At 29.6% G+C, this 17,870-nt stretch overlaps 1 protein-coding gene across 1 annotated transcript in view; it reads right to left on the bottom strand.

The window, feature by feature from the left end:
• Wdr33 (WD repeat domain 33) overlaps positions 1-17,870 on the bottom strand; it is a 100,192-nt gene that overhangs the window by 35,372 nt on the left and 46,950 nt on the right. The window contains exons 6-8 of the mRNA XM_075355618.1: positions 9,288-9,414; positions 7,108-7,341; positions 2,376-2,587 (exon numbers count right to left, since the gene is read on the bottom strand). Of these exons, the coding sequence (XP_075211733.1) occupies positions 2,376-2,587; positions 7,108-7,341; positions 9,288-9,414 (573 nt within the window). The remainder of the gene's footprint in view (positions 1-2,375; positions 2,588-7,107; positions 7,342-9,287; positions 9,415-17,870) is intronic.

The raw sequence follows: 17,870 nt of genomic DNA, 5'->3' as shown, positions 1-17,870 counted from the left end.
ATGCAGTAAATATTTCCACTAAGACTAAACAACTATAATATAGACTGATATTAATATCCTAGTCACACAGGGAACAGAGCAACACGGTACTGGTGCAAGCGGTCAGCGGCTAAAAGCGTCAAGCCATTCAGTTTTTTCCTAAGACTATCAGTGGAATTGGTTAAAATTTATATGGGACCATTCCAAAAGTACACTCTTTCCATAAAAAAATGATCAAAGTAAGTTTACTGACATTGAAAGTATTGTGTAACATACATTAAAAAAAAAAATAAAAAATACAGTATTTGATAACCTCCACCTTTTTTGAAGTCTATTAAAAACTAATACAAAATACACACTTAAAACAAAAAAAAAAAATTAAATAACCAATACCATTTTTGGTTATTTATTATTAACCTAAACATTAGTTTTCTTCAAAAATAATATAAATCAAACATATTTAACATAAAATGGAAGTTTATAATTATCTCTATCCTTTCCTTTAATATTAACTTTACTTTAAATATTAACACCACTTTAACATAAAGTAATGATAAAACAAGCCCACAAAATTACAGACCTGCTAGTTTTTTCCATCTTTGTCAAACATATTTAAAAGGGTAGTACTCAACAGGTTAGAATCAAAATAAAAATAACATATTACAGTTGGGATATGAAAAAGAAAATTTTCGAAATGTGCATTAATAACTTATGTAAAAAAAGGTAACAGATGTAATGGATTTAGGAGAAATGGTTATATTAGTATTTTTAGATCTAAATAAAGCTTTTGACCCTGCGAATGTGAACAATTACATAAAAAATTAAAAGAAAACATACAAAAAGGTACAGTTAATAATAGTATAGATAATTTTTTTATAGGCAGGAAACAAAGTTTAGAAATAATGCAAGTAAGAGAAGTAGTTAAAAATTATTTAATTTGTTAGCTGTATCACAGAGTTCAATACTACTAGGTCAATTTTCATTTTTAATATATACTAATTATTACAAAATTAAATAATAATTTATGCACATGATTACTGCCTTTTAGTGACATCATAATCGTGATGATGTCACGGTACATCATATCATAATCTCTCTCGGGGGATGACCTTGTAGATTATATTTACAAAAAGTAGGATGAAATATTTTCCCCCTAAAAGTAGTATCTTGACTTAATAATAAATTAATGAAAATCATGTCTAATACTCAATATTGTTTTGGGGATCATTATCAGAATAAAACTAAAGAAAGTCATTACATAAATTATAGGAATAAGGAAATATGAAACATGTAGGCGATCTTTTAAAGATCTGATGCTTCCTTCATTGTTTGTACATAAAACTAATCAATCATATTCTGACCAATTTTAAAAGAAATTTAGAGAATTATTATAACACAAGAAATAAAACAAGTAGAAATTACCATATTACTTCGGTAAGTTACCTGATATGAAAATATTTTTGTACTTCACTGAATAATTCTTTTCCCTCCCACAGCTTAATTAATTTAACTTAGTCATTGATTTAGGATTAGAGGGTTAGAGTTATGTTTAGCTTTTGACTAAACCTTTATCCACTATTGAGTCACCAGAAGATAATATTTTCAAAAAGCCTTTGAAATGGTTTCAGTCATTTAAAACTTTATATACACGCTGTTTACACTTCAATGCTATTTTCATTATTTATGTTTATTCTACATATTATGTTATATTTATTTTACGTATAGTTTCTACATTAATGTATATTTATGTGTGTTTTTTTTATGATAAATACTTGTATGCTAAAATAATTTATAGTTATGAATGAAATATAAAAAATTACATCCAAGAGAGCAACAAAACTGATTTTTTTTGCTACCATTTTTAATGGATACCTAGAATTTCATGTCTCTGTGTACCTAGATCTAATATCATAATTCATTTGTTTGAAGCGACTACAAAAATTCAACGGTATATAAAAAATTACCTCCTGTAACAAGTGTAGTACAAGAACCAAAAACCTCCAAGTGGAGTTGCAACGGTTGAGTAAAAGATTAAAGAGTAAACAAGGATTAGAAAAAAAATTCATAGTACTGATGTAAAAAGTGCTAATAACGTTTTACACTGAAACAGAACAACTTCACAGTATGATTGGGTTTTTATTTATCACGTATATAAAGAAATTTATTTAACTTCTTAAATTTTTAATGAAATATTTATACAAAATATTTTAACACAGTAGTAAAGTGTAATAATCTGATAATCAAATGAGATGCCAACTCTATGGTGAACATTCTTTAGTCAAGTGATTTCCCCTGCTACTATTTGTTTAATTCTCTGTTCTTACAAATTAATAAATAAAAGCTAAATTAAATGGTGTTATAAAATACTAGGATAAAAATTTATATTGAATACCAACCAATATCATTTTCATCAAGTCCGGCAAGACTAGCAGGGAGTGTATTTAAGTTGTATTTATCTCTCATTTGATCACCAGGTCGATTCCTAGTCCAGAATTTACTTGTATGGTCATTTGATCCAGAACAAAGAATGTGTCCCAATGGATGCCAAGCAAGTGTCCATACAATACTATCATGAGCTTGTTCAATTGCACCTACCTCCTTATCGGCACTGAAAATTACAATTATGTGATATTAAAATGATAATTCAAAAGGTGTAAAGAAATAAAAAAAATAACTCAAAAGTCAATGGATGGGTAAAAAAGAGAAACAGACAAATACTATAATTGGTTGAATATATGTTGACTCCAAATATAGTTCTACTTTCCATTTCTGAATCAAATTTTCAGGAAAAAAGTTGGTGAAAATTTTTTTTACAACAAATAAAATTTTACCACCAATAAGAAATTAATTTTGAAGTTTATATATAATACAAAAAACAACTTAACCACCAGAAAAAGTAACAGAAAAACCTACAAAAAAACTAATACCAATAGTCAAGTTTCATGGGATTCTGGATCATTAGTTGGTACTCAATTCTATAATTACATCAACAAATAACAAAAAAGAAATAAATTGATTAATATATAGATTTTTTAAATTTATTTATTTTGGTAAAACTAACAAATCTTTTAAAAAAAGGTTTATGGAACATTACAGTGCTTATAGAAACAGAGAGGTGTGTCTAATGTGGTTGACTATTTGTTGCATTGTAATAATAATTAAATGTAATAATAATTTAGAAATTTTGGAAATTTGTAATAAAAAAAAAATGAATATACTTGAAAAACATATATTTATAAACTAAAAAAAAAAAAAAGTTTGAAATGATCATATTTGAAGATGATGTAATTAAAGATACAGTGGATTGTAGCAGTTGGCAATAATGTTTACAAACGTAGATATGAAACACTTTAAACTTACATCATTCCAGTAATGGCAGTGAAGTTGTACTGTTGTTACAAATTTTGCGGTTATTAGTGTTTGTTTATATTTTCTATTTAAGTTTTTATTTCTGTTTTGTTATTTTTTTATGTAATCATAGAATTATGTACTTACTGATGATGCAGGATTCAACGAAAGTTGACTATTGGTATTAGTTCTTTTTTTTTAGGTTTTTCTGTTACTATGTTTTGTGATTAAGTTGTTTTCTAAATTTAATTAGCACAGTGGTCAATATGTTGATGAATTATTTGAATTTTCAAAAAGTAATCACAAAATACTAAACATACTTATTATTATATTAGTATTTTATTATACTAATTTATAATATTATACATACTTGCTTAAAAAGTAGAATCATAAAAAAGTGTGTACAAGATTTTTAGTAAGAGATATTTTAAAAGAAATAAAATAATGATTCTAATTTTTTAATTTTTATTTAAATTGTTTTTCTACATTTTCATTAAAAAAAAAATTGCATTAAAAAATCCACTCACAACACATGAACATTTGAATTGTTGCTATCATCATCCCTATTGCTATCTGAAAATAAAATTATTTAATTATTTGATTCTTCCTCCCACAGAATATCATCTTCAGTTAGTTCCATCTAATATATTGCTAATGCAACATTTTTTAAATCCTTGTCTAATGCTATCTGGTGTTATAGAGTTTCATGACTTAATAATCCACTCAAGCTCACGGCAGGTGTTTTATTATTCCTGTAGGAGGAGTTAGCTGATGACTGTTGCTTTGCATCCAACAGTTATAACTTTTTTAAGATTATCTTTAAAAGTCTTGTTCACAACTACAACCAAAACCTGTAACTGTGAAGTTATACCAATGATATTATGTTAAGTTTTTTTACTTCAGATTTTATGTTTTCAGTCAAATGACACCTGAATGCATCTAATATTAACATGGATTGCTGTCTTCTTAGATCTAAGATTTTTGGTCAAGACTGATTTAAGCCAATATTTGACCAAAGACTCATCCATCCACCTTTTTCATTTATTCATAAAATATTTTTTTGGTAACATTTCTCTGGCGTGGTTTTTCTCTTTAAAATCACAAATGGTGGCAATTTTGATCCATCAGCTAACACACACATATAAAAGTTTTCCATACTTTCTCATTTTCACTTCTTTTAATTAACATACATGTTTCACCTCTTGTGCTGACTTGTGTTTATAGGCATGTCAAAAAAAATAGGAGTTTGATCAGCATAACCAATTCTATCTAGTGGATAACTGTATAATTATCTTAAATTAATGTGTTTCTGGAAAGCAATAGGCTTTTCCTATAATCCACTGGTAATCATTGAACTAATGTTTTACAATGTCTTAAGGCTAGCCCATTCCTTTTCATCATGTTTATAGCAACCCATACTTCATGTAAATTTTCGACACCTCTTTCTTCAGCAATTTCATGACTATTAATCATAATTGTGTCTCTTGTAATACAAAAACCTTTACTTCTATTTTCTTTAATGAATTTGATAAGTAAATCATCTATTTCTTGAAAACAGCCTACCTGTAGTCCTCAGAAAGATTTCTGGGAAGATATTGTCGTCAGTAAGGAGTCTTTCTGTTTTCTCCAACAACATACTTTTTTAAATTACACCATATTTCCTGGCTGCACTAGAATTATTAGATTTTTTACAAATTCACTTATTACTTATAATTTAAATTTCACATCAAAATTTCGTGAAAACACTTTCACATATTTTTTTGGGGAAAAAATTACAATAAATAAATTCTTTTAAAACAGGATAATACCTTCAATTAAAACAGTTTTAAACTAAGCTTTGAGAAAAATCAAGTTTATATATAAACAAAACAATAGAAAAACTATCATGAATTACAGTGAGTGGATACTTCTATGTAAAAGACAATTTCAAAATTTCCAGACCTGAAGTACAGAATTTTAATGTAACAACCTTTACAGAAAGGACACCTCTGTTTATCTTACATGTTCTAATTCTAACTGTTTATAATCCTTAACTGTACAAACAGGTAGATAATAAGTTCTTGTATTGAATCACTATATAAAGATATAAAAAAAAATCAAATACACACAAAAAAATAAGTTTAACTATTATTTGAACAAAAATTGAAATAAATCAAGTAAAAAAAAACATGGTTTTACAGAAACAGGAAAATTAAAAACATTACTGGTTATGTACACTCATTTAATTATCCCTTATCTTAAAAAGTTTGAAAATGTAGTTCTATGTATTAAATTTACCTATACTATAATTTAAAAAGTCAATATTTTTATGAAAATATGAAATTAAATAAATTTATCTGCCATGATAGATACAAGTATAATTAGTTTACATATATATATATATATATATATATATATATATATATATATATATATATATATATATATATATAATTAATATGTTAATCATCAGATACAGCAATAGAATAAACTCACATTAAAAGATGTCTTTTACTTCTTTGAACATCTTCATACTTTATATTTACTAATAACTTACTATAGTATTAATGCAGTAATAATATTACATTATATTATCTGATGATTAAGATCATGTTCAGTAGTTTTGTGCTTTTCTAAAGTAAAAGCAATAAATAAGTACCTTATTTTTATTGGTACATAATAATACATTAACAGATCATGTCAGGAATGGGTAGATATGCTACTACACAGATAAAAAAAAATTAAACTTTGATCAGAGCAGTATCACAAAATATATAATTAATTATAAATAAAAAAGCAGATGTAGTTAAAATTAATTTTATTAATATGAAATAATAGTAAAGTAAATATGTAAAAATACTAAATAAGAACAAAATAAACAATTAAAAAGGTGTTGATGAAAATTATTATTCTAGAAGAAAACATTTATAGCATGACTTTTGAATGGAAAATAATTGTAGAGGTAGAAAAGGTAATGAGAAGAGGTAAGGTATAGAACAAGATAGTATCTACAATCCAGGATACGGAATAAAGTGAAGAAGTTCTGTAAAGTGTAGTGCTGATTATGAAGAAGAAATTTTTTAATCATTATGGAAAGAAATATGTTATTTGATATTTAACATATAAAAGAGTATGACTATGAGTATGGAAAACCAAATGAAAAGGAATGTCTAATAATTTGAGGAAAGATTGTATAAGAAAACTCTGTATAAGATTGTATAAGAAAAGACTATATCACACAATGTTAATGTACATAAGCAGCTCTTTACTTGTATTTTATATGTTTTAAAATCTTTCACAAATATTGAAATGTAAATATTAATGAACACCATAGAATATTTGTATAAATGTTATAGTGGATTTCCAAGCCAGGGATACAGTGTTAATTTTAAATAAAAGGCAGTCACATTAGACTGTCTGCTGTTTCTTGATACTATCAAAAAACAGTTGCCATTAAAAAATGCCTGGCCCTAACTACCTGCTTTCTGCATAAAAAGGCAAATAATAATTTCCTATAATGTCTCTGACAGAATATAAAAAACTACCGACTATGAAAGAGTAATTTTACAGCTGTACTCCAGATTCATGGAACCAGAATGAATGAAATCAGACTGAAGATAAATTTTTTTTGGAGGGGTCTTTTCTTAATTATACTTTTAAAATATGTTGGTTATTTTGGAAACAAACCAATGATAAATAAAAATAGTTTACAGAACTAATAAAATTACTTTACAAAATGAAATATTTTTATACATCAAAGATGAACTTTTATGTACATGAATTTATTGTATCTGAACTTACCCAACATGCCAAAAAAGGATGGCACCATCTGATCCACCACTGCAAAATAATCCTTCATGCTGAGGATGCCATGCAACACTACTTGATTCCTTTTTATGTCCACGGAATGTTTGTACTTCAGATGATAAATTACGAATATCAAATAATTTGAGCAAATGATCACGAGAAGCTGTCACTAACCAATTTCCGTTTTTATTCCATTTAATATCCATCACGGTACTTTTATGAGCATGCCTTAGAAACATAAGAAAAATACACATTAGTATAATTGTAGCACATACATTTTTTTTTTTATGGTAATAGACTTAAATCACAAAATGAAATAGTTTCTATAGAACTATTTAATTCTGTTGTTGAAATTATAGTGCTCCATAACAAGTTCAGCAGCAGTATTTTGTAATGTTAAACACACAAATAATGCTGTTAACTAAACCCCAATTACAAAATATACATTATTACATTAGTGTGGAAATTAATCCAAACACACGTTATTTAATAAAAAGTAGCTTTATTTAGAAAAAAGTCATAACTTTACAATTTGTGAATATGTAGTAATTAATATGTCCTCCTTTATTCTTAATCACTTCACATATACGATTTGGCATTGATTCAACAAGTGTACAACACACTTTTTTTATCATGAAACCATACTGATATTATTACTTTAATGAGGTCAATTTTTGTGATAAAATACATTTTTGAGTTGTTTTTTGAAATTGAAAATCTTTTGCCCAAAAATTTTCAATTGGATTAAGTCTGATGAGTTGCCTGGCTACAAGAGCACTTGTTTTATGAAACATTAAAAAAAAATGTTGAAAACGTTTTCCACTTTTTTAGCAGTATGACATGGCACAAAATCTTGCTGGAACAAGATCCATTGCCTTGTGGGAATTTGTTTTGATGTTCTGTCACAACCTTTTCCTTCAGAATGTTGATGTATCCATCCCCTTGAGGGCCTTCAAATGTGAAACAACCCCAAAATATTTTTTTCTGGGGTTTTAACTGATTTTGAGCTGGTGATGTATTTTCATCTGATGCTATTCTAATTTACGGAACTCTTTGCCCCTGAACATAAAAATTTGATTGATCAGAAAACATTATATTTTTCCAGTTTTCTTTGGTTCAGTTAACATGTGCTTTGGTTCAACAGAGCCATTTTTTGTACATTGCTGGTGTTAAAAGCTGCTTTGTATTTGGCTGATGAGCTTTCCATCCAGCAGCAGAAAGTCATCATCTAACAGTTGTCACATATAAATCTGTTCCATTGGTTGCTACTCTTGATTTAAAACCACAGCTGATAATTTTAGTCAAGTTTACTTTTTCTCACTAACAACCAATCCTATGTTGAAATAGTTTTTATTTTATTCCCATATTGCCTTCCTTTGAAGTGAAAAGAAACAAATTTCTTTAAATTGTTTCAAAATAATATTCACTGTCCCTATTCTAACAACACAATCAGTAGTTATTTGTTGTTGTGTCATACTAATATGCTCAGAAAGAGAAACAATTTTCAAACACTTTCTTGAAGTTATGTCAATTGTTGTAATCTCAAGACAGAAGAAAAAATAGGAAAATATGATTTTTTTAATAAAAAATGGAATAAACTTTAACAAAGCACTATTTATAAAATGAAAATTGCTAAATAATCAAAGAAAATTAACCTCACATTATAAAGAAAACTTAAACATTGAGTATGGTCAAGCAGTGTATCCATAACTCAGAAAAAAACAAAAAAAATTCCCAGAGTTTAGATTAATTTGCACACTGCTGTCAATTATAATAAAATAAGGGAAAATTATACTAACCTTTTGTTAATAAATAAATTACTTGAAATCTACTAAAATTAAACTAAAATTACCTAAACTAATTATCTAAACTAAAATTACCTTAGGGCTCACCAAATCTTGGAATAACAAGTTTTTGAAGCAAAACATAAACCACTTAACTGATAAAAAGTTAAGTGGTATGGACTATATGAACCGAAATTTCTTTTAAAATTTATAGAAGAAAATAACCATAAGAGTAACTCCACATCAACTGAACTTAAATATGCCTAGTGTCACAGAACAATGTTATCAAAATTCTAATTGTTACCTTATTATCGAAGTGTTAAAACATAGAAAAACTGTATATAAATATAATGAAAACAAGAGAAAAATTTAGAACAAAATTATACTAACAAAGTAGCCAATGACTGGCCAGTTTTAGGATCCCAAAGTTTTACAGGTTGTTGATTATCTTTACTACCAGAAACCACAAGTCCCTTTTGCGGATGCCAGTGGACACATTTCACATCAGCACCATGACCTAAAACAAAAGCAAAATTTATAAATACTAAAACCTCTTAACAGTTACAGTACTGTGTAAAAATATTTTTATCATTAATGACAAACCTTACATTAAACAGATAAAAACCATGAATCAGATAACATGTAACATATAAGATTAACACATAAATGAATTGCAGTGCTTTAGATTTAAACTGTTTTCAAATAATTACTGTAAAAATACTTAACTGTTCTGATTATTACTGGTATATTCATTACTTTAAAATGATAAAATAATGTAGGGTACAAATAAAAAAAAAAAAAAAAAAAATAATAAACAGATATATTAAGTAATTTCAAATAGATGTGGTGAACACTTAAAAGCTCTCTGCAGCAATAAATAATCAACACTTGCTAACCATTTTATAAACAAAAATCACAAATAATATATTACAGAAGTATTCAGGTTTAGGTACATCAAAGTTTGACAACATTAGCTGAATTATTAATTGTATATAATGCAATACCGGTTTTTTTTCATTTTCCTTCTTTGAGTTTATTTATAACAGCTGTCATGATCAATAAGAAATCTCATTTATCGTAATAGTACGGGTATTTCATTTTTCAAGTCTAAGGAATTTTCTTTCACATTTTTTTGTGTAGTAATTATGTACGCAGTCTTTTCTTAAAAAAATCTTTTGCTCCAAATAATATTAATAATAATAATGTGTATTTTAAAAAAATTACAAAAAGAGAAAAACAAATGTCTGTTAGATTTCTCCACACTTCCTGCATGAATGAAGTTATTTGTCAGGTTGGTAATCCGATAAAACTGAATATAACTTATTCAATTTCATTAAATTATTAAATGTTACTACAATACATACAAAACTTGAAAACAAGATTATCACAAAACAAATTCTCTAAATAATACAGCTCAATTATATTAATTATTAAATTCAAAAATCAGCTGTTTTCCATAAGCAAGGTATGTATACATATCCTACTAAAATTTTCCAATTAAATCCATTCAGATTACTAACAATTTCCTCATCAGACAATCTTTTTTTTTTTGGAACCACTGTTAGGTATTGCTTCAGAGGATGAGATGAATGATTTGTAGCGTGTGTGAAAATGCCATACCTGACTGGGATCCGAACCCGGGACCGAGATGCTACTAATTGCGCCACACAGACCGGCAAACCACACTGCTCTTATCTCTGTCAAAATCAGAAATCTACCCAAAAAGTGAGAGATCTTTCCTCTTCTCTACTGGGCTCATTATTCAACCAAAGCTGCTCTGCACTAGTCCTAAATTTATACATCAATGCTCATAATTATCAGCTGTGTATGACTATCTCTCACATATATATTTAGACTCGAATTCACATAATGAAACTGTGACTGTTCGCTTTATTAATCAAACAAGTTTGAGTATTATCACCTATTTTTCCACATGTGTATTTGAGCTGAATCTTCCACCGTTGGGCTTCAATGCATCTGGTGTCTAATTCACAGCTATACCTTTCAGTTAACTCAGTCCTGAAACGACTAATAGTCGGCCTTTAGTACCTTTTTGCCTAATAGTCACATTTGAAAATTTATAATGTAGCCAATATTCTGGTAACTGTAAAATTTTCTGAGTGTAATTAAAATGTAGATTCAATCACATTGTCACATTAAAGCTACCCCTGACTCTAAATACATGATTTGGTTCAGAATATTTCTTGGTTTTTCCAAAGGTTTCTTTAAAAAGTAATGTTGAAAGTCTCCAAAGTCTCAAATGCCCTGTGACCCCAAACCTGTACAACATATGTACACAGGTTTCTACATACTGCCTGGAAAAACTGCCCATTTCACAGAAATGGTACCTCTTTCTTTCTTAGAAAATTAGCCCATACTCTGTTTATAACAAATTTAGCCGTTGTTGCTCTCTCTTTCTCTCTCTTCAATCAATGATGATTAAATGATAGCAAATGTGTCAGTGTTACTCCCAGATACCTGTAAGCGCTTACAACTTCATTTGACTCACCATTATAATTCCACTGTCCTGAGCTCTTTAAGCCTTCTTCCCCTTCCAAACACTTCTTGATTTATCTAAATTAACTGTTAGATTCTACTGCCTGCTAAACTTTTCCAGGTTATTTTGGAGCACTACTGAATGTGAAACCGTAATCACAATATCATCTGTATGTTCACATAGTCTTATATTTAAATTAACTACTTACAAGCCCCGTCCCAACTCTTCATACAAATCATTTATATACAAAGAAAATAAAATTGTTGACAACAAAAAACCTTGTTTAACACTGCTGAAGGTTCTAAACTCCTCTGACAAACCCAAGTTACATCACACATGTAGTGATTATTTCTTTACAAACCATGTAAAGTTCTCTGACGAGTCAATCGACGATCTGCAGATTGTTGATTTTCTGAACACGGTATCATCAGTTGAAGTCGAAGGCCTTCCTGGCCGAAGGTCATATTCAGTCAACTGTTGTCCACTTTTAAATCTTGAAAAACATTTGTAACATTGTGTATGACCCAGAGCATCATCTCCATAAGCTTGTTTCAAAAGTTGAAACATTTCTAGGAAAGTGTTTCCCAGTTTTATGGAAAATTATTAATAAACGTTAATTTTTAAACCTTAACTTAAGAAAGTTAATGTTTATTAAAAATTCCATAATTGTGTAATCTATAAAAAAGTGCATCCCGATCTACTGAGTCAAACGCAGCCTTAAAGTTGATGAAAAAACAATAACTTTACTATTTGGATATATTAACTTTACTGTATAATATAGATTAAAAATGTTATTAATTGTGGAATAACTCCTTCTAAAGCCTGCCTGATTCATTTAAAATCGTCTTTTTATTTACAAAGTTCATTAATCTGTTAAAAACAATTCCTGCAAAACTTTTTCCCAAAACATTTGTAAAAGATATTCCCCATAATTACTGACTACTGATAAGTTTCCTTTTTATGCAATCTCTTCAAAATGTATAAATTTTATTATGTGCCATTTAGTGACTAGCAGTTGACAGAATTGTGTTCCGTATAACTTCCTCTGTAACCACATGTTCTTGGAATGTTGATATCTCATTTAGTTTTCGTGTTATTGTTGTCTCAGTGCAACATGCTTAAATGCTAGTGATTTTTGTAATGTATGATTTTCAGGAGTAATGATACAATGTAAAATTTTGTATAGAACTGGGAAAAACTTTCCTAGAAACATTTCAACTTTTGAAACAAGCTTATGGAGATGATGCTCTGGGTTGTACACAATGTTACGAAAGGTTTTCAAGATTTATAAGTGGTCATCAGTCAACGGAATATGACCTTCGACTTCAACTGATGACACCCGTGTTTAGAAAATCAACGATCTGCAGATAGCCGATTGACTGTCAGAGAACTAGCATCTAAGTTGGATCATGCCGTGATATTTTAACTGAAAAATTGAGCATGCATTGAGTTGCAGTAAAGTTTGTTCCTCATTTGATGACTGAAGAGCAAAAAGAATATTGAATGGATGTTTGTCAGCAACTTCTTGAACAAGCCGATGATGAAACATTTATGTAAAGGATCATAATGGGAGACAAAAGTTGGGTTTACAGCTACGACATTGAGACAAAAGTTCAATCATCACAATGGATTGGCAAAGGATCTCTAAGTCCCAGAAAGCATGTCAGTCTCGATCCAATGTCAAAGTGATGCTCTCTGTTTTTTATTTTATTTTATTGGAACTGTGCATTTTGAATTCTTGTCTCAAGATGAAGTAGTGAACCCTGCATAGTATCAAGGTGTTTTAGAATTACATGGAAAAATCTGTAAAAAGAGAATAGAGTTAGGGTGAGACAACTCATGGTTCCTTCAACACGACAATGTGCCTGCACACTCAGCTTTATCAATTTGTAAGTTTTGTGCCAAAAATCAGATGACTGTCCTCCCTTACCCTCCCTACTCGCCAGACCTGGTACCTCGCAATTTTTTCTTATTTTCGAAATTAAAGTCAGTGATGAAAGGATGCAGTTTGAGACTATTGATGACTATTAAGGAAAATTCATCATGGATCTTATAGGCCATTTCAAATGAAGCTATCCAGGACTGTTTTGTGTAGTAGAAACACCACTGGGAAAAGTGTATGAATAGGGAACAGGAGTACTCTGAAGGGGACAAAGACCAATAATCTGTAAAATCAATAATAAAGATAAAAAAAAAATAAACCTCAGTTATTTTCTGAACAGACCTCATACACTGCTATAACACAGATACATACATCAAAAAGATGTCCCTGTAGCTTAGCAAAATAGCATGCCTATGGGTGTCATCTGGGATATGAGGTATGGTCCTTTCTCCTTCCAGGCTCACAGCAGATGTGGTCTATTGATATGCACATTTTCTGTAACTCCCAGCACTGATGAACAAAGATGTCTTTCAACACCTCTACCAAATCTGCCTTTTTCAGGACTGATTACTTTAAACACTAAATTTTTATGATGGCTTCTACTCTCTAAATCGTCCAGTTTCATCTTTATCCAGTCATTCTCCACTGTTACTCTCGTCCATTCTTGCTTCAAATATTTGTTTTCATCCTTTAGCCTACTCAATCCTCTAATGAAAAACTTTATGTCCTCTATGGATGCTAGAGTAGTTAAGTTTTCATCTATGAATTTTTTTAATTTTTGCAGTTAATCATCCATCTCCTCTGACAAATCTAGTTTGGTACTAACAAGTAGCTTTTTCTGTTTCTGTAGCAGTAACTCAAGAGAGCTAGTTGTTGATCTCTGCCACTGCTGCTTGACACCACTTGATGATGGCGAAAAATAATTTGAGGTGTTCTGGCTCATGTGTACTATGAAGTTCCAGTATATAAAATCTATTATGTGACCCCAATCTCAACGGATACACTCAAAATGCCCTACATAAAAGCTGGCAATTCCCTACTAGGAAATGCAACTGCCAGACAAATAAAACTTTCTTGGTAATGCATTAAAGCTCCTAACAAGATGGACTCAGAGGAACAGTGACAAAAGGAGGGGGAGATTGTACCTTATACTGTTAGGGGATTCATAACTCACACTATGCACTGACTTTAATCAAATTACAGGAGTAAAACTTAATTAGTTTTTTCTATATATTTTTAGTTTACTATTTACAAAACAGAAAAAACCTGATGTGGACAACACATTATTTCCTTGTAGACATATTAAATTACATTTACACATTTTTTTAAAATGAAAAGTACATAAAATTTTATTTCATTAAAAACTTCTGATATTTTTTCATTTTTTTGTTATTACTGAATTATTATTCATCGTAAAAATTTGTTTACAATGACAGGTTAATAATTATTAATAAATCAATATATTTAAATTAAAAAAAAAGAAAAGGAGATGAAATCTGATTTGAACCAATGTGCCTTCCTCTAAAATCCAAATATTCATTAATTAAAATTTTATTTGGCTATAACTCAGGAAACAATGAAAATAAGTACCACTTACGATATATCATTGAAAATCTCTCAATGAGGGCTTATTACTGAGGTTAAGAAAAAGTTCAAAATCCAATTTTTTTTGGTTTTTGGGCATTTTTTGGACACTTCTGGTTCAGTCAATTGCAAAAAAAAAAGGGGAAGTGCACAACTAGATGTTACAACAGTCCCAAATCCAAAATTTCAACATCCTATGACTAATCGTTTTTGAGTTATGTGAGATACATACATATGTACAGACATCACATCGAAACTAGTCAAAATGGATTCCATGATGGTCAAAATGGATATTTCCATTGAGATCTGAAACTGAAATTTTTTGTGATCACAATACTTCCTTTACTTTGTACAAGGAAGTAAAAAGGAACCACATGACATGACCCACTGTTTGCTGTACACAGCAAAATGAATTAGTCTAAATAATCAAGTTTATAAAATTATTATAAAAATATATGATGCAAACACATTTATTATTCTAAATGCATTATTAAAAAATTTGATAAAATAATAAGAGCACTTTTCATAAACTAACTCCAGTCTTCAGACATACAGATTGCGAACCAATTGCCAATAAGAAAGCAGAATTCCAAACCCAGTACTAGATATAATATAATACAATATAATATTCTCAAAAAACTCTATTCTCATCAATAACTCTTTTATAAATAAATATTTCAGTAAAAAATATACTTGACTGGAATCAGGAAAATTTGCTGGACTCACTGGTACCTCACACTTAGCAAGCTACTTAAAAAACCATTAAAAAAAAGCCAAAAATGACAAGACTACAAAATACACCAATAATTCTACAGAACGGCAGGATTGCCAACCCAGTGCTCCAAATAATAAATCCTAATTAAGTTGTGAAGTAGTTCCCCAATTTGCTCAAAACATTTCATCAGTTTTCATTATATTATCAGGGTTATAAATACTTTCAGTTGCTAACCAAGATGCTCATTCTTCACATGGTCTTTTCTGAGAGTGCAACTGGGCATACAATTATGTCTAAATGCAATTCAATGCCAATCATAAAAACACCAAATTGTTTGAAGCTTAGTAAAACTTTCAAAAGACCTGATCTCTATGAAAGAAATTCATTGTACAGCACTTCCTGGGTCTTATTGCTAAGGATACTGAAACTGTGACTTTTGACTAAAATGAGAGGAGACTTGGGTCAGTATGACTAAGAACAGTAAAATACGTAAAACCTGAGTTAACAAAATCTGGATTTAACGGAATCTTGTCTACAACGGGAAATTTCATTGGTCTTGTGAATTTTACCAAATATATGATGTTAATTTTCCCTGAAATAATGGAAATCTGGCTGATGTGGTAATGGAAAAAGTCTCACAAGTTAACGGAAATGGCTTTTGAGACTCATGTGTGATTTATGTAAAAAAATATGTATATCAATTTAATGCTATACATAAAGTACAATAATACATTTTTCCACGGTATAAAATACAATACATATACTGTACAGTACTACACATACTGTATACAATATACTGTACTACACTGTGTTACAAATTACCCTGCATAAACAAAAATAAAAATTAGTCATGTCAGAGTTGTAACTGATAAATTTGCATTTAACACTATAAAAATATTTAGATTTTCAGAACTCGTCACCAATCATAATAAACAACAACAAACAGACAGAATGTTAAAACCTTGTAAAGGCATTGCCCACAGTCATTGTTGTTTTGTTTATTTACAGTAAACTAGCCTTTATGCCTACTGCCCTGTGAATCATAACTTAACACTCTCATCATTCCTTATCTCGAGTCACAATTTTTATTTAAATTAATAATGTAATGCCACTATATGTAACTTATCCATGTGGCATTTTTATTCCTTACAACAGTCTTCATTACTGTGTGTACGCGCGCACGTCTGTGTATGTGAGTGTGTGCACTTTTGTTTTCTGTTCATTCGCTGAATTCATCATTTTAATTTTTTATTTTTACAGATCCATATTACAGTTCAGTACCTGAAGTACAGAATTGTACAGAGCAATTGTTAATTCAGTGTTCTTTAAGATACTGTGTATTAGTGTAACAAGTATGGCATCGAAAAAAAGACCTGTGTTGGACTTAAATACAAAAATCAAAGTAACCAAAGCCAGCAAAAAAGACAAACTGTCCGTTAAAAACTTAGTTGAAAAATTTGGCATAGGTAAGACTCAAATCTATGAAATTTTAAAAATAAAAACGAGTTAAAAACTGAAAGGTCAAAACGGAGCGCTTCAAATAAAAGTCATATGCGAAAAACTGGCAACAAAGAAATTAACAAAATTGTTTGGGGGTGGTTTGTCAGTGCGAGAGCAAGAAAGTTACTGATTTCAGGAGTAATTGTACAGCATTAAGCAAAGGAAATTGCAGAGAAATTAGGTAGCACCAATTTCAGCACTTCAAATGGTTGGCTGGAAAGTTTTAAAAAGGTGGCATCAAATTTTCTTTAAAGAAGTAAGTGACGAAGGTAGAGGTATGTGTGACAAGACAGAAACTGACTGGAAAACAAAACTTGCTACTTTGGCTGAAAATTACGAACCTAGAAAAACTGCAAATGGGGACAAAACCGGACTTTTTTATTGTGCACTACCGAGCAAGACTCTTTGCTTGAAAGGAGAATATTGTACAGGAGGGAAGAATTCCAAGGAAAAGTTGACAGTTTTTGTTTGCAGTTTTATGACAGGAGAACTGGAAAAACCGCTCATTATTGGAAAGGCTGATAAGCCGAGGTGTTTTAAAAACATTAATAAAGACATCTTTCTATAGTAAGGAAGATCCAACAAAAAACCATAGATGACGTCGTGTATTATGAAGGAGTGGTTGCAAGGGTTTAACGCAAGAATGAAGCAGCAAAATAGACACATTCTTCTCTTTTTAGATAATGCCACATGTCACTTGGATATTGCATTAAGCCATGTTAAATTAGCTTGGTTCCCACCTGTGGCAAATTTTCACCTGTGGCAAATGATTCAGAGTTGTTTAACATAATTTGT

The sequence above is a fragment of the Lycorma delicatula genome, chromosome 2 (assembly GCF_047948215.1).
Source record: "Lycorma delicatula isolate Av1 chromosome 2, ASM4794821v1, whole genome shotgun sequence".
Classification (NCBI taxonomy): Eukaryota; Metazoa; Arthropoda; class Insecta; order Hemiptera; family Fulgoridae; genus Lycorma; species Lycorma delicatula.
Note: the sequence above shows the minus strand (reverse complement) of the source record. Positions and strands in the feature narration are given on the sequence as shown.